Genomic DNA, 18,164 nt, shown 5'->3' on the forward strand with positions numbered 1-18,164 from the left:
TTTAAGCAGTACCGAGATAAACCTCCTGGAGGTGCTGCTCTGCAATGTAAAACTGAAACACTGATTCCGGCAATGGGATTTTCTAGCCATTTTAGCAGACGTATTATTTTATTTTAATGGCATCGGAAAAGTACTTTTTCCATGAAACAAGACAGTATTTGAAATCATAGAATCATCCCTTTTTTCCACCTATATGACTACCAGAACCACACCCCCTGAAAACTTGCCTAAGCTAGTATGTAATCAAGCACACACAGGTTAGCTGAAGTCAACTTAGTCTACTATTTACCTGCAGCCTCGTATTGGAAGCAACAACTAAGCCGTTCCTCAGGATGGAATGCCAATTTTCAATGTGTGAACCACTGAAAAAATGAAAGAGCAAGCATTACAATCCACGGGGGTAAAATGCAAAATGAAACCAGTAATCCTTTAAAACAATAAATTCACAGCTGTAAACCTCAAATGGCAAGAACAAAAAAATAGGATGGCATTTTGATAACCTTTGATTAATACAAATACATGTACTTACTGAAACGCAAAAGTACTTCCGTAGAGATTTTTAGCAGCTCGGAAATTGGATTCTTTGGCTGGTGGACTGCTGAGAAGCAGGAACTGGTGGGGAGTGTGCATAAACTTTAGTTGCTGTAAAATATAACAGTGCACAAATGAAAAGAAGTTGATTAACACAAAAGCATCCTATTTCCATAATGGTAGTTCTTAAGATACCACGCTGTTTCGCACAACACAGGGCTGTATAAAAATAACCTCATCAACTAAGTTGAAATTGGTCTCGTTACCTCAGTTTTTACCTGAAATCAAACAGTAAAAATGTCTTTCAGTTTATGAAACATATGCAAGTTTCTGAAATAAATTTCAGCCTAATATGGCTCTGCTAAAGTAATTAAATTGAACAATTTCATCATGGTATTCTGATCAGACCTGGCTTTGAATTCAGGTTCAGATTTGAAAGGCTGCAAAAAAACACGTCCTTAATCAGGGGCACACATACTCAGAAATTAATTTCAGCACCACCCGTCTAAAATTCAAGAGCTATACTCTTTTTGAGGTGTACTCATTGTGGATCTCCTGGTACATCGTGTTGTGTGTACTGCTTTCTGTACAATTCTGTATCTAATACTCTATACGGTAAAAAACCAAACAGTTATTCTCACCCAATCTCAGATGGCTACAAGGGAGACACTTGTATTTGAGCTACTCACCTCAAATAAGCTTTTTCTGAGCACTATTCCTTTGAGCTATTTTAGATATTCACAACAGGACTCTATGAATCATGACCTGAAACTGCCTATTTCCGTCCCTTGTCCATTAATGGAGTCCATGTGATTATTTTGAATGTAGACACCTACGTTTGGCTAGGAGACTCACACCTAAAATGCTAATACAAGCCATGAGAAATGAGAAAATAGTAAAGAACCTGCAGACACTTACCCTATTCACCGGTAGCTTCACAATATGTGATCTATTACTAGAAATAACCCTAAAATAAGAAAAAGTTAGATGTATTAGACATTATAACCAAACGGAACTTTTCTTCTTAAAAATGTGTTATGAATGGCCACCGCAAAGCACCCAGCTGCAGGTCTTTGAACCTATCAGATGGAAGTAGACCAAATCTTGACTAGGACATTAGATCAGAGGCTGTACAAATAAGCTGGAGTCTTTCCAGTGTTTTCAGAGGGCCCAGATGAGGTCCAGAAACAGTCCAGAAACACCTGCAGTTGCAAATGTCAACCCTGATGTTAATTCTTAGGGTGACCTTATACCAAATTACACTGGTGAAGTGATTATTCATTAAACTTGGTAATAATTATCATCTTATGTGAGTCAATTTTATACCATTGTAGAAGAGGATGTGCAAGCGGGTCTTGTTTATCCATCTGCTTCTTTATTTCCAAGTAAGGTGCCTAGAAAAGAGTAATTACGTTCTTTATTTCTAGTTGAAATCGTAAGGTTAAATTTTATATGTTACATTGCCCATGATTTCATCTATTAAAAGGAATACATGGGACTCATTATTAGGCTTAAATCACAGTTTTACTGACATTTAGTGTTGTACAGTTATAAATGTGTTTTGACAACAAGAAGAATTAATATAGCAATTATTTTCCCTGGAGTAAAATAATAAGCATATAATTAGCATAAAAATTAGTATATTATAGGAAACATTGGTGATCTCAGGGAGAACTACATAAGATATCTATTTATGTTCAGCTCTTGGATTAAGAAATTGGACTGGAAATTCACAAAATTAAGTTGCTCAAAATACCCCAAGATAATCCACTCCATTTTTTTTAACTGTTTCATGGTATAAACTGGTCAAGTAAAATACTGTATCAGTTTATAATCCCTTTGAAAACCATTTTTGATTTCAATCACAGTGTAAAACATCCCTTTAAAACTCTTCAGTCCAAGAATTATTTTACTATTAAAAAAAGGCAAAATGGTTGTTATTTTTCTTTTCTATTTAAAAGACATTATATCAGGTAACAGAAATACCTGATTTTTTAAATATTTACAAGACATTACCCTAAGTAACAAAAATATGTGAATTTTCATTTTTAATTTATTTTACTCCTCTCTATACACCTCATTCTTCATTCCAGAATCTCGAAGTATTTTAGGAATACATATAGAGTAAGATTTATAAACTGTTGTGAGCTGACATTTGTATAGCAGTTGGAAAAGCAAGGTACATGGGAGAGATTTCAATAATCAGTTATAATCAGCTGGGCTTTTGGGAAATGAAGTGTAATAATAAACATAAGTATTGCTATCAGATTCTGTCCCAATGTGAATATTGAGAAATGATAAGGTAGTAATCCCAAGAGACCCAACCTTCCACGTCCCCAACCATACTTAGTTCATCAAGTGTTTTGCTATAATAGAAATAAAGCTATCACTCAGAATGCTGTCACAAAATCAGTTTCTCTTGCTTTGGAAATGAAAGACCCAGTTTGGCTTTCATATTTCCAGAAATGCAGTAGTTGGTGATTATCAAATTACAGTGTCCCATTCTGATGTTATCTCTTATTTAAACTTCAAAAGATCTGAGTTCTGCTTCATCACTTTTATTTGACTGCCATTATGGATACTCTGGGTTTGTTATTTTTAACACACATTTTAATATTATTAGAGCTCTATAGGAAAGAGATGATACTATTGACTTCCCCACCCATCACGGGCAAGCAGTAGAAACATTTTCCTAGTTCTAGAAATAATGATTAAGTTAGGTAAAGATTTTTAAACTCACCTGTGTCATCTCTCTAATAGAAGTGATACTGTCCAATGCTTTCATGACACGGTCATAGTTCTTCTTCTGATGTAGCATAAAATTAGAAAATAAATTAAAAGAATATTAGTCTTTGGCTCTACAAAAAGCTGAATTTCTTGTGTATAAAACCAAAGCTAGGACGAATGTTCAGCAAACCAATCCTTTCAAGTGTTTCTTACCAATAGCCTCCTTCTACCTCGCACACAGACTCTCATTCCTAGTCCAGGAAAATTCCCTGAAAAAGTATTATCATGATGGTTTTTCTTTGAATTTCATTGGAATCTCCAACACACTGAAAAAATTAGCTCACTTTTTAAACAAATATTTTAACTAAATACAGATTCTGACAATTATTTGGATAACATGTCATTAAGTTAAATAATGCAGTGACCAAACAGATTTTAAATAAAATGCTAAATAAACAGACGTGTTTACTTTGCAAACAGCTCTATAAAATGTCAGAGATCCTTCAGTTGTTCCTCTGCCTCACTATGATCCTTGCCTATCTTCTGATGGGAACCGCTACCAGACAGCTGCACATTTTCTGCATAGATGTGCTTAAGAGTCCATGCTTCACCATCTCCGCATGTCACATTGCCTTCACAAGCTTCACTGTTCCCCACCTTTAGGTCTTGCCAACTTCTGCCCAATGGCATTCACTTTGCCTATGCTGGCAAGAAGCTGGGAGGAGGCAGTGTGCGCCTTGCCAGCCCACGGGCTCTCTCCATTCCTCTTTCGCTATGACCCTCTTTCGTATTCCCTCGTCTGCTTCAAACTCCTGCCTTGCCCAGCCACCAGACTAGCTGTCTCCTTGTCAGCCCCTTTCCAAGCACCTCCTGGCAAGTCTTTCTTCCCACATGCTACAGTACATGCTTGCCCCTTCCAGAGGAAGAATCACTGCTAACTGGCCTTTGTTCGGAAAATGTGAAATGCATCCCAATACAGGACATCCAAAGTTCTCATTTGTGCCCTTGGGGATGGCTCAAGTGAGATGTAATATGCAATAGTTCACGGCCTCTCGAGGGCTTCCCTGAGAGGTGGTACTTCCAGGCTGAGAAGCAAGTAGTGCAAACACAATTCTTTATCTCAAAATTGATGCTTGTACAAAACTAAACTATTGTGTCAATATTTGATAAGATTACATTTAAGGACATAATTGCTTGCAAAGAGAAAATGAGATGACAGCAATAACCACTTTAAGAATAAAAAGATAGACTGGAAATCCCCCAGTTTACATGGTCTACACCTCCCAAAGGCCATCTTTATCTTTGTGTCCAATGTACACTGAGAGAAAGACGCTAAGAATATAAAATTTTGCATCTAGAACTTGTACCCTAAAAGAATTTATTGGTTTCAACATAACTTTGAACACAACTTCTAGTTTATACACAAATACCTTCTCAGCGACAATTAAAAAAGCTACAAAGTTCTGAAAATAGTCACATGTTTGTGCTATAGTCTAGAGATGTATCTTTTAGAGTAAAGGAGACTCCTCCAGAAGAAGGCTTTGCTTTGAAATCTCATGCATGACTAAAACCAAACTATGACATAATGAAGGGCAGCTACTTACCCTAGGGTTAAAGGCCAGCATCTGAGGATCATTAGGATCAACTACAGAAGGATATGGCTCAAAAATGACAACTTTCCTAGGTGACTCTAATGCAGACCGACACATGGATACTAACAGATCAACCACCTAGGGATAAAGAAAAATATTTATTCAATATATGTACTTTCATACTGTATCTTCCAGTTTGCTTTTTTTGCACATTATAGTAATACCCTATTTCATTGTTATCTATATAACCCAAACCGTGTTATCCACAGGACACAGTTTAGGACTGAAATTTTCCCACTGATCTCAAGAGGCTTCAGATTCAGCCCTGGTACATTATTCCATGTGCATAAGTAGCACCAGTACCTGGTCTGAAATGTATTATCACGTCAAATACATTGCTTGCAGCCCTGCTTTCTCTTACGCATATAAGCTAATTCTTGGATTGAATTAATTCTCTAGGGAAATTAAATCATGCTGGACCTATGTATTTCTGTACAGTAGAATGCCAGTGAAAAATGTCGCTCAAGAACGAAGAAGTTTGTGAATCTGTACCACTGCCTGCTGTTCCCCTGAAGACTGTAATCATAGAAACACCTGTAAATATTGCTTCTGTTAAAAGACAGAACAGGGCAGTGATTTAACAGTCATCTGCACGGCTCACACTGGGAGATCCTCTTCCTTCCATCCTGTTGTACAAAACTACAAAGTGGCTTTGAATATCTATGATTTACAAGACTTCACTGTAAGATCATGCATGTAATGTGTACACAGGTATATATTCACATATGCACACACAGGCACATGTGTGCCCCTGTACTCGGCACTGGTGAGGCCTCAAACTGGTGTTCCGTTTTGGGCCCCTCACTACAGGAAAGACACTGAGGTGCTGGAGCGTGTCCAGAGAAGAGCAACGAAAGCTGGTGAGGGGTCTGGAGAACAAGCCTTATGAGGAGCAGCTGAGGTAACTGGGGTTCAGCCTGGAGAAAAGGAGGCTGAGGGGAGACCTTATTGCTCTCTACAGCTACCTGAAAGGAGGGTGTAGCGAGGGGGAGGTTGGTCTCTTCTCCCAAGTAACAAGTGATAGGACAAGTGGAAATGGCCTCAAGTTGCACCAGGGGAGAGGTTTAGACTGGATATCAGGAAGAATTTTTACACTGAAAGGATTATCAAGCATTGGAACAGGCTGCCCATGGAACTGGCAGAATCGTCATCCCTGAAAGTATTTAAAAGACGTGTAGACGTAGTACTTAGCGATACGGTTTAGTGATGGTTTTTGTCAGTGTTAGGTTGATGGTTGGACTAGATGATCTGAAAGGTCCCTTCCAACCTAGGCAATTCTATGATTCTAATATTCTGTGATATACAACTTAGCAACAGATTTCTGTATAACTGTTTCAAAATTTGTAATTCAGAGATTAAAAATAGAATACAGCAATCACAAACCAGAGAGAAGGCAGATGTGAAAACTAAATCCAGTTCAAAATGAAATTCAAAGTAGCTACATAAAAATGTAGCTGCAAATTAGCTCATTTCCCCCTGTCTTTTCTGTGCCTCCTGAAAACATTCCTGTCTGAAAACAGACTTTTCGATGAAAGAAAGGAAAAGCTGAGATGAGTCGTACTTAGTAGGCACCCCTGGTTCCTCCCACAACTCCACACGAATCAAATCTCATCTCACAGCTCAAGCTGTTCTAGAAGTTTTTATGTATTTGCCATTGTGTCTGACCATTTGGAGGAAGAAAAAAAAGATGGCCCTTTAGAGAAGCAGAATGAAAATAAGAATCATGATGAAAGGGAAAACGAACTGAGCTGCAGTGAGTCATGCTGTTGCCATTCTCCTCCTCTGCTCCTTTAGCATGTATGAACAATCTTCTCCATCAGTTTAAAAATACTCTGTTAGTTCCAGTTACTAAATATCTCACATATATTGAAAAATGAAGTTATTTAAATGATGATCCCTTCCTCCATGGTGCTCTGATTACTTTCCAGTTCATAATACCTCCAAGTGTGATGAATGCTTCGAAATAGGGCACCTGCATTAGCATTTGCAAAGGAGACACAGCCAGGTCAGGCAACAGGCCTGCAACCATGTAAATGTATTACCATGAAATTGAGCCGAAGTTCATACACTCTGCTTCTCAGAAACACTTCATAGTCTCCAGTTGCAAAACACTACTAGGGAAGAGCTGTTTGAGCCCTCAGATCTCTTAGTGCAGTGACTCAAAGTTGTCTTTCTTTATGATTTGCATGATGGACTTTGTCTTAAAATTGGCACAATTCCTCATCCGAAAGCCCTCCTTTACACCGCCTGTTGACTCCGATTTTGTTTCTTACCATGATACCTGCATATTGCTCTGACATGGGGGAAAAGTGCACACATTAGGCTTAGTTAAATGCTCAGTTTCCCCTAAGATCATTGTTTTGAGCTGATGGAACATAGGGCAATTTAAACTGGGAGGCAAGTTTAATACAAACATTATAATACAAACTTGCGTATGTGTTCCTTGATAATAGAAAGTACTGTGGATCTAGTAAATGTCCTTATACCTGGGCCTGAACTCCTCTTCCTTAACAGTAGGTACTGAAGTACATAAGTAAGGATTAAAATATTTTCAAGAAGGAGAAGATGACACTTTCTGATGACAATTCCCTCCTATGACATCAGTCTCTCAGACAGTGCCTCTCCCTCTCCAGAGACTCTCCACAGGGAGTCTGGACTATCAACAAATCAGGCCTTTAACTTTCAGGCATTTTGACTACATAACTAAAATAAGCCAAGGTGAGTTTGTGCTTGAAAGTTTTATAAAGTACAATCGCTTCTCATTAAGGAAGAACCATCAGAATATTGCGAGTGACAAAGTAGGGGTGTATACCTTAGGAAACTAGCGGAAAGCATAGCAGGAAAAAACAGGATGTGATTTCTAATAATGGGAACCTATATTTAGACTCCTTCACTACACAAAATGATTTGGAGGAAGCTTCACCTGACAAAATGTAGTGATTCACAATGCGAACACCTACCTCTTACTAGTCAGCCTAGGCTCTCTTTATAATCAATGGAGAAAATAAACACTGTGCTGATAGTCTATGCTGTGATTCACACTATCCTAAACTAACGTCAAAAATAGCTCAGATGAATCAAACCCTAGAAGTGCTGAATTCTTTCTGCAAACAGGAAGGGAGCTCAACCAGATCGGATGTAGTGAGATAGATGCGATTCTATCACTAAAGTGGAACATAGCAAAATTTAGTCACCTAGGTCCAATGGGGCAATTGACCAAACCTCTTATCCAACTTAAGCACCGTTAAGCTTGTAATCACTTCAGTACTCTACAGCAAAGCTCTGCAGATTTGCACGTGCCTGCAACAGTGATACCTACATAAAACACAGACTGAGAGCTAACTAGGACCACCTCTTCTGTCAGATGTATTTAAAAAGAGAAGTGAGAGCTACTTGTTTGTACCTAATATACAATCTAAATGTAATGTACCATCTAAGTTTGTACCTAATTTTTCCTGAGTTTAGAAAAGCAGACTTCCAGCTCTTCAAGGAGTTAGTCAACAGGACTCCCTGGGAAACTGCCCTCCAGGATGCGGGAGCAGAACAGAGCTGGCAGATCTTTAAGGATGCTTTCCAAAAAGTACAAGATCTCTCAGTCCCCAGGTGTAAGAAATCAGGAAAGGAAGGCAAGAGACCAGCATGGTTGAGTTGAGGCCTGCTGGTCAAACTTAAGAGCAAGAAGGAAATGCACATGGAGTGGAAGCAGGGACAGGTGTCCTGGGAAGAGCACAGGGACACTGCCTGGTTATGTAGAGATGGGGTCAGGAAGGCAAAGGCGCAGCTGGAGCTGAACTTGGCAAGGGACGCAAGGATTATTAAGGGCTTCTACAGGTATGTCAGCCAGAAAAAGAAGGTCAAAAAAAGCATACAGCCCCTGATGAGCAAGACTGTTGGCAAACTTGTGACAACAAGCGAGGAGAAGGCTGAGGTACTAAACAACTTTTTTGCCTTAGTCTTCACTGGCAATCTCTCTTCCACACCTCTCGAGTGGATGGACTACAAGGCAGGGACTGGGGGAGCAAAGAAGATCTGCCACTGTAAGAAAAGATCATGTTCGCGACCACCTGAGGCCTGAGGAACCTGAACATACAGAAATCTATGGGACCTGACGAGATGCATCCCAGAGTCCTGAGGGAACTGGCTGATGTAGTTGCCAAAGCCACTCTCCATGATAGTTGAAAAGTCATGGCAGTCAGGTGAAGTCCTGGTGACTGGAAAAAGAGGAACATTGCACCCTTTTTTACACATGGTAGAAAGGAGGACTCTGGGAAGAACTGACGTGTCAGCCTCACCTCTGTGCCTGGGAAGATCATGGAACAGATCCTCCTAGAAGCTATGCTAAGGCACATGGAGGACACAGAAGTGATTCAAAACGGCCATCACGGCTTCACTAAGGGCAAGTCCTACCTGACCAACCTCATGGCCTTCTATGATGGAGTGACTACATCAGTGGACAAGGGAAGAACTACAGATGTCGTCCATCTGGACTTCTGTAAGGCCTTTGACACATATCCTTCTCTCTAAATTGGAGAGATACAGACTTGATGGGGGGATTGCTCAGTGGATGATGAACCGGTTGGATGGCCGCATCCAGAGGGTAGGGGTCAATGGCTCAATGTCCAGAGATCAGTGACAAATGCTGTCCCTCAGAGGTCCATAATGGGATCAGTAGTGTTCAAAATCTTCATCAGTGGCATAGACAGTGGGATCAAGTGCACCCTCAGCAAGTGTGCAGATAACGATAAGCTGAGTGGTGCAGTTGACATGCCTGAGGGACAGGCTGCCATCCAGAGAGATCTGGCCAAGCTTGAGAAGTGGGCCTGTGTGAACCTCATGTCAACATGGCCAAGTGCAAGCTCCTGCACCTGGGTCAGGGCAACCCCCAGTATCAATCCAGGCTGCGGGATGAAGGGATTGAGAGTAGCCCTGCGAAGAAAGACTTGAGGGTACTGGTGGATGAAAAGCTGGACATGAGGCAAAAATGCATGCTTGCAGCACAGAAAGCCAACTGTATCCTGGTCTGCATCAAAAGAAGCATGGCCAGCAGGTCAATGGAGGTGATTCTGACCCTCTGCTCTGGTGAGACTCTGCCTGGAGTAATGTGTCCAGCTTTGGAGTCTCCAGCATAGGAAAGACATGGACCTGTTGGAGCGAGTCCAGAGAAGGGCCACAAAAGTCATCAGAGGGATAGAGAACCTCTCCTACAAAGAATGGCTTGAGACAGTTGGGGTTGTTCAGCCTGGAGAAAAGAAGGCTCCAGGGAGACTTTATTGAAGCCTTTCAGTACTTAAAGGGGATCTACAGGAAAGACAGGAACAAACTTTTTAGCAGGGCCTGTTGTGACACGACAAGGGGTAATGGTTTTAAACTAAAAGAGGGCAGATTCAGACTAGATCTAAAGAAGAAATCTTTTACAACGAGGGTGGTGAAGCACTAGAAGATGTTGCCCAGAGAGGGGGTAGATGTCCCATTCCTGTAAACGTTCAAGGTCAGGATGGACGGGGCTCTGAGTAACCTGATCTAGGTGAAGACGTCCGTGTTCATTGCAGAGCACTGGACTAGATGACCTTTAAAGGTCCCTTCCAACCCAAACTGTTCTATGATTCTGTGATTTTAAATGTACGTGTAATGTACCATGTAAGTGCCTGAATTAAAAAAAATAAAATTCTAGCTCCCCAGAAACAAATAGCTGAGGTCTTCAGAGGACTTCAGGCTGAGGAAGAGGTGGGACTTCATCAGGACACCTCACTCCATTTCTGACAAGCTTACACAGGTATCACAGCATTTGGTATCTTAGATGTTGCAAATACAGCCATCTAACGTTCTTCAGACATCACAGGAAGAGCTGATGTTCAGATCCTGCAATTGTATTCTCAAGTGAGGAAGCTGATGTACATTACTGCAAGTTTCTTCCTTTGAGGATATGCCCATGGTGGGTATTCAGGCACTTAGTCGAATAGCTTCTTTCCAGTTGCTAGACTCACTAATGCTAGCTAAAGTTAACTGAACTGAACACTTGCTCTTCCAAAAAAAACATGTTGCTTACTACATAAATGCACAGTGAGTGACATATATGTAGGAAATCAGAGAGGAATGCACTTTTCTGTAAGATGTGTAAACTTTTAACTTAAGATCTTAAAAGGATCTTAAACATAATACCTTTCAACTTTTGTACTTACTTTAATCTAAGGTTGAAGGGTGATTTGGAAACATAGTTTAAAATACTTTGATTTGAGGTACATACAAAATTAGGAAAGAAAACAATGATATTATAACTACATGAATAACTGAGCTTAGAGTCAGAACGCAAGCTTATATTAAATTCCTGATCCTTGAGAAGAGTGAGAAAAAACTATGTAGCGACATGAGTAAGGACTTTCCCACTGTTATTTAATGATCAAAACAACAGATGCTCAGTGGATAGCTGCATCCCAACACCATGAACAGGAAGTAGCTTATTAATTGCACCAGAGTAGTAATGGCTCATTAGGTGAAAATAAATGGGAATTATCTCCAAATGACAATGGCTGTCTTTATTAACAACCCAGGTGACCTAATTGAATAAAACAGAACAAGAAAACAGGGTTACTCTAATTACATGGTAGCAAAACAATGGCAGCACCTCATTACTGTTTGAAAGTGCCATGCATAAAGCAGTGTATTTACAGCTGTAAGAGTGGACAAATAAATAATACTTACCAAAGAGCACTCACATGGGGAATACAAATCAAAATAAATAGTAGAAGACACTGAGAAGACTGAGTATAGCAAATCAGACAAGAAATAAACTTTAGATAATTCTACCTGAGCCCCAGTTGCAATTTCATCAGCAGCTTCGTTCATCACTCCTAATGTTTGGAAAGCAAATACACAGAGCTCCCGTTCACAAACAGTGGGCTAAACAGAGAAAGAAAGTTAATTATATTTTATTTCCAGTTTTGGCTTGTTGGTTTTATCAGGTAATACCTACAACAAAACCCAAACTCATTGAGTGTTAATTTTTTTCTTCAGATATTAACGGCAACATTAATTTCAAATTGTAAGTACATGTAAATTATTGAGGAGGATACATTAGAGAAGTATTTTAATAATCTGCAGAAGAAGCGTGAAGAACTCTAAAACTCATAAGTACTCACAGAAGCTAATCTTGAAGGGAATCCAAGTAGATTACAAAACCAAAATTACCAGCATAGTACCCAAATGTCCTTAACAGTATGCTACCAGACTCTGAAAACCTCCTACATAATTAAAAATTAATGGAGGATAAATCCAGAAACTAATGGGGCCACACCCCCTTCGTAAATGCAGGTTCATTCTTCAGAGCTTGTTATTCTGCTGTTGAGAAAACAACGAAAAATCTGATCTAGAAAATAAATTTACTGAAGAAGCACTTTTAATTTATTTTTTAACTAATTTAACAATTTATTTGTAAACTTTAGGAAAATGCATTATATTTTTATAAAATAAACACCATATTTGGGGATGCCATATGTTATTTTAATAAATAAAGGTGCTTCCACCCTTTTTTCAGATACAAAAAAAAATAAGTAAAAAAACTTGCTCTTGAACCATTTTTTGCCTATATTTTTGAAAAATTTAATTCACAATGCCATCACAATGATCAAATAAAAAAACTTATTTAAACTGCATATTGAGTGGGAGTTGAGCATTCTGCCTTCATATAGCAAACAAAACAGAAACAAAAAAGAACACAGCTTTACGTAATGAGAATAGGCATGACTTCATAGGCTTCCTTATTGGTTACAAGCCTTACTGCAACTCCATGCTTATTTATTGAAAGATAATTAGCAGATCAACTTTTTAAAGGCTCAAGTAATGAATCACACAGTGAATTGTTATAAGCATTCAAAATGATAAACAGTTGGCAGAAATACAAGAAAGAATGTCCCTTATTAAATTAAAATGTTCCTTAAAATTGACCTGAATAAAAATAACTTTTTGTTACAATGTTGAAAAAAACCAAAAATATTTTTTGGATACCATTTCTTTGAATCCGCATTATTAAATCCTAGCTAACCGAAACTTAAAATGATCTTTGGTAGGGACTACTGAACTTTTGTAAGTAAAATTCTGACTCTTAGCTACAATGACAATCACTAAAGCATTTGTAGCAGTATGCTTTGAAGTTCAAGCCAATGTCTCTAGGAAGCAGTTGCGGAAATGAAAAAATGAATTGAGCACACAAAGAAAACATAACATTTAGCTGAATTCTGTTTCAAGCAACAGCTTTGTCAGTAATAAGCATACTGCTGTATTTGTAGTCACTTGTTTCATAGCTCTTAAAATATGCATTTGCTGAGTTTCAAAGACTCAAGACTTCAATAAACATCTGAAATCTACTTCATTGACATATTCTCACATCAGTTGCTTTACAAGAGCTATCATCTTTCAAGTCTAATAGCGTGTCACTCATTTGACTTATTTTATCTGCTATGTTAGATTGCATTAGGCAGCAGACGAAGCCTAACATGATCCAATTTGCTGTGCCATGACACGCGAGACAAAAAGTATTTACTATTGTCATTATTCTTAGGTTTTCCACATTTAGAAGGCGGTTAAATCATTTGCTTAGGCGGGAAACATGGTGGCACCACCACTTTGACTATCATAATCAACCCTATACACAGACTCCCTTATTAGAGCAGATATAGCAGAGCAATCTAAGTTTAGCCATGCTTGCCATGAAGAAAAGTGTTAAGAAAATGCTTATTTTTGACATTTTGTTTACAACCTCAACAAAGTAAGTTATCCTGAGACTTAAAGATGGCAAAGAGAACACAGGATTTGTCATCTTTGCTTTTTTTTCTTTTTATTTTTCTTTTTTTTTTTCCTTTTTCTTTTTCTTCCCCCCCCCGCCTCTATGTTATGATCCCAGAAATGTCTGAGCGTCTGAAGGGGGAAGTTAGGAAAATGGTCATTTTACTTATGTTTGACATTTGAAAGGCCTTTCTTCTCTCAGGTGGACACCGGGGCTAAGATCTTAAGGATAGAAAACTGTAGATATAAGGAGACGCAGGACAGCAAAATTTGAGCTCTGAAGAGGAACAGGCATTACTGTTAGGGTCTATACAATTATTCTGATTTTATGTATTTGATGAAGCTTTATGCCCACTGAATAGTTTGACTCTGCAGTCTAATGGGGAAAATAACCCAATCCCTGTAGCTATACAGACACTTCAATAGCCTGCCTTCACATATACACCTTGGATGCTTTCTAACCCAAAATGCAGCCATTTTAAGAGCACTTTTGGATCCTGTTTCTGAAATTTATCCCAATTTAATCAAATCAGAAGCCTTTAACTTAAATTTCCCACAAGTGTTAGTAAAGTGTTCCAAGAGATGTTGGTATCACCGTTTCACTGTCTTCTACTGCAGTCATTAGTTAGGCTCAACCATTTAAATTCCTTTCTTTCCCTCCAAAATGAAAAGATTGGCTTACAACTAAGAAGCAAGCATTTGGAGGGCTTTTGTTTGTCACACAATGGTGACTTATCTATTCAGTGTCACGTCTCCATATTCTGGTTTGTCTGCAGTTGTGCATGCTAGAACCAATGAAAACATACAAAAACTAAGTTAATAAATCAATTCTAGAAGACAGAGCCTTAGGAAAATCACAAGCTTTATGGGAAAACTGGGATTCAAGGCTGCTCTTATACTGCTGCTAATGTTTTGCATACTGCCAGTGTGTTTCCCTTTATGGCGTCCGCTTGTGTCTTCTCTTGTAATAGGATGTGAGCCCTTGGGACAGGAACAGTCTTGTTCTGACTCTGTATCATAAATATGAGAAATGTCCCTAGCCACAGTAAACAAACATGAACCACAACACTAACACACTTACAAAAGCCACGTTGTTCCAATGTCACTTTGGGATACTCTTGTTTTGGTTGAAGTACAAGTACTATTCAGCTAGCTGAACTTTCTATGAACTTTTGCGTACGTACATGGAAGTATAGACAAGTTCTTACTGATATGGATCCATGTCCACTAAGGTACTTCTATTAGATTATTAGTTTCCACTGTTTTCAAATGGAAAACACATGACAAAATACTGCTTATACACTTAAGTATATATTTCTGAATGTGAACCTCATCTTAACGTGCACACAGAATTTTGCAGATTACAACCATCACCTTGAAGGCATGCAGGGCTGACTAGCTGGGCAACTTTGTTCTCCACTACCTGAAGAGGGCAGCTGTAACTTCTCTTCAACAAAAGCAGCCGCTAGCGATCTCACATGTACTTTATTTTTCACTTGAAAAGAGAAAATTAACATAAAGCCATTGAATTCCACAAAACTATTAGCTAAGTGAAGATCATTGGTGCTGAAAGACTATTTAGAAGGATAATTATTCCAGTGGGGAAAAGCCAGAAGAAAATAAGAGCTGGGCCGTTAACTTGAGACTGCAAGCGTGTGGAAGCAGAAGGCACTGACAGAAGCAGAAAGCATTTTTTGAGCTTTTGAGGTTTTTGGACTTTTCCTTTAGTGACCCCCATTCTTTGCGTGCTCAGTAGCATCTACCCGACTGCTGCTGTGATGAAAATGGGCTCAATGAGGGTTTCCACATGTTACAAGTGTCACTTCTCACAGCAGTGACTGTGCATGGCAGACAGGCAAATCACCTAGTTACTATGATATATTATGGTTCCTGGACTCATACACTACTTAAAATATTTTCCAGACATTTATTCAACTTGAAAAAGCTGAACTTTCATAGCCAATATTGATCTATCTTGCTACTTTCTAACGTGTGCTGCAGCTGTGCTCCAAAGAGCAATGTGACACCCCTTCCTGTATCCTGAGGGATGTCATACCGACACTAATGAGGCTGCAACGTGACTGACACACCTGAAAACTCTTGATCTAAAAGGAGAAGCTCAGGGAAGGCTCATAGTATGACTTACAGCAAATGTAACAAATGGTAAAGGTGAAACCATTAGCGACCATCTCACTTCTCCTAACAAAAGCAACAGGCACGGAGATGAAATGTAACTTCAAATTTCTGTTCCGTTTCCTGCTTTCAACCATGGTAATTGTTAGTTTTTCCATATGAGGAACTTCTCTCTTCCTCTTCATTACACTCACCAGAAGAATGAGCATATAACACAGCAGCAATAACATTGAAAATGTGGATAGACAAATACAGAGAGAGAGAGAAAGAGCAAGAAACAGAAGAAAGAAGAAGGAAGGAAGTAAGGGAGGAAGGAAGGAAGGAAAGAAGGAAGGAAAGAAGGAAAGAAGGAAGGAGCAGGTGAGAGAGTAGGGACAGAGGAAACAAGTCTGGTAGGTATAGGATTCTTTTGCAAGTGAGCTTTCAAGATTTTAAGGTTTATTACAGTTTGTGTCAGTTATGCATTTTTAGATATGTCAGCTATATTTGTAAGAAAAGGCAAAATAAGATTGGTTGCTAATTCTCTACCACCTGAGTCTGTATTACCTAAGGATCAGTTATATCTGGAGTAGTGAGAATAACATTACTAATTCTGAAACAGAATGCAGAGCTGTAGGAAAGGACCTCTTCCAGCTCTCTCATAGCTCACATCTCTAATCCACGCTTTCAGATGAATTAACAAATGCTACAGAAGCCTTCAGTTGCATCTACATATCTGACACACAGGTAAAAGTGGTACCTGGAAGCCAGGCACCGATGAGGCACTTGTATACTTTCTACCAGTGCTGCTTAAACATCGTATGTAAAATTCTCATTCTCTGTAAGAGAACTAGAGCAAAGCACGTTTATGAGTTTAAAGCTTTTACGTTTTCCTAGAGTATGACAGTATTGACACATCAATTCAATTAAAAATTGATAAAATAAAAATTTGTAGGTAATGTGTGCTTTAGAACACACTCCCACAGAATTACAAGGTAAATATTTGAGTCAAAACTGTATGATTTCTGTATTTACTTAAATCGTTACTGAAATAATGCAGAATTACCTTTAACTGTAACATAAGGTTCATTATGCTTCAGAATTTAAGCAATTTTTAATTATTAATTATCAGTATTATTTTGAATGGCAAGTTTAATGCACCTCTGCCTACTCTGCCATGGTTTATACTTCTGAGTGAAGCATCCAGCACTAGCTCATAGTGGATTAAAAAAACCTAAGATTCATTAAAATTAAAATTCAGCTTTGTATTTTAACAACCCTTTTTGCTTTATACTAAAACATATATTTTAAAAAAAGAACTTATTCAAATTAAGTATGTACCCACTAACACTGATTTAGGAATTGCTTTAAAATGAAATAATTACCAAGAAGTACACCTGTGTCCTGATTTTTCAAATTAAGTCAAACTATTTCAGGGAACTGCAAACCTGTTAGTCCAACCTCATTTCCTGGAAAATTATGGAGAAGATCATACTGGCTACTAATGAAAAGCATTTAAAGAACAATGCAATCATCAGGCTGAGTCAAGATGGGTTCACAAAGGGAAAGCCCCATTTAACTAATGTGACACCCTTCTATGATAAGGATATCCCACCCACCTAGTGGATGAAGGGAAGGTGACAGATGTAGTTTTTCTGGATTTTAGTAAGGCTTTTGATATTGTCTCTCACAGCATCCTTCTGGACAAGTTGTCCAGCTGTGGGCTGAGAGGGTTCATGGTGCACGGGGTGAAGAACTGGCCTAAGGGCGGAGCTCAAAAGGTTGTAGTGAATGGGGCTACATGGGCCACATCTGGCTGGTGGTGTTCCTCAGGGTTCAGTTCTAGGGGCAGGTCTGTTCAATATCTTTATCAACAATCTGGAGGGAGAAGTTGAATGCGCCATTAGCAAGTCTGCTGATGATACCAAACTGGGAGGTGCTGGTGACTCTCTTGAGGGACAGGAGGCCTTGCAGAGGGATCTAGATAGATTGGAGCATTGAGCAATGGGATGAAATTTAACAAGTCGAAATTCCGGATTCTGCACCTGGGACCAAGTAAGGCTGGGCAGAAGTATAATTTGGGAGAGGAATGGATGCACACCAGCTCTGCAGAAAGGCATCTGGGAGTGCTGGTTGGCAGCAGGCTCCACGTGAGTCAGCAGTGAGCCCTGGCAGCCAAGCGGGTGAACCGTATCTTGCAGTGCATCAAACACGGCATGACCGGCCTATCAAAAGAGTTGATTATCCTGCTGTATTCAGCATTGGTATGGCCTCATGTTGAATATTGTGTGCAGCTCTGGGCCCCACAATTTAAGAAGGGTGTGAAGGTCCTTGGACACATCCAGAGGAGGGCAACAAAGCTGG

At 39.2% G+C, this 18,164-nt stretch overlaps 1 protein-coding gene across 2 annotated transcripts in view; it reads right to left on the reverse strand.

Annotated features, from left to right (window-relative positions):
• Positions 1 to 18,164, reverse strand: part of PARP8 (poly(ADP-ribose) polymerase family member 8) — a 123,770-nt gene that overhangs the window by 13,354 nt on the left and 92,252 nt on the right. For both annotated transcript variants that reach the window (XR_008463834.1, XM_054185827.1), the window contains exons 15-21: positions 11,715 to 11,807; positions 4,863 to 4,988; positions 3,272 to 3,337; positions 1,858 to 1,925; positions 1,450 to 1,498; positions 530 to 642; positions 290 to 362 (exon numbers count right to left, since the gene is read on the reverse strand). Coding sequence is in view for 1 of the 2 variants with exons in the window: in XM_054185827.1 (XP_054041802.1) it covers positions 290 to 362; positions 530 to 642; positions 1,450 to 1,498; positions 1,858 to 1,925; positions 3,272 to 3,337; positions 4,863 to 4,988; positions 11,715 to 11,807 (588 nt within the window). In the remaining variant the exon portion in view is untranslated. The remainder of the gene's footprint in view (positions 1 to 289; positions 363 to 529; positions 643 to 1,449; positions 1,499 to 1,857; positions 1,926 to 3,271; positions 3,338 to 4,862; positions 4,989 to 11,714; positions 11,808 to 18,164) is intronic.

Source organism: Rissa tridactyla, chromosome Z (genome assembly GCF_028500815.1).
Source record: "Rissa tridactyla isolate bRisTri1 chromosome Z, bRisTri1.patW.cur.20221130, whole genome shotgun sequence".
Classification (NCBI taxonomy): domain Eukaryota; kingdom Metazoa; phylum Chordata; class Aves; order Charadriiformes; family Laridae; genus Rissa; species Rissa tridactyla.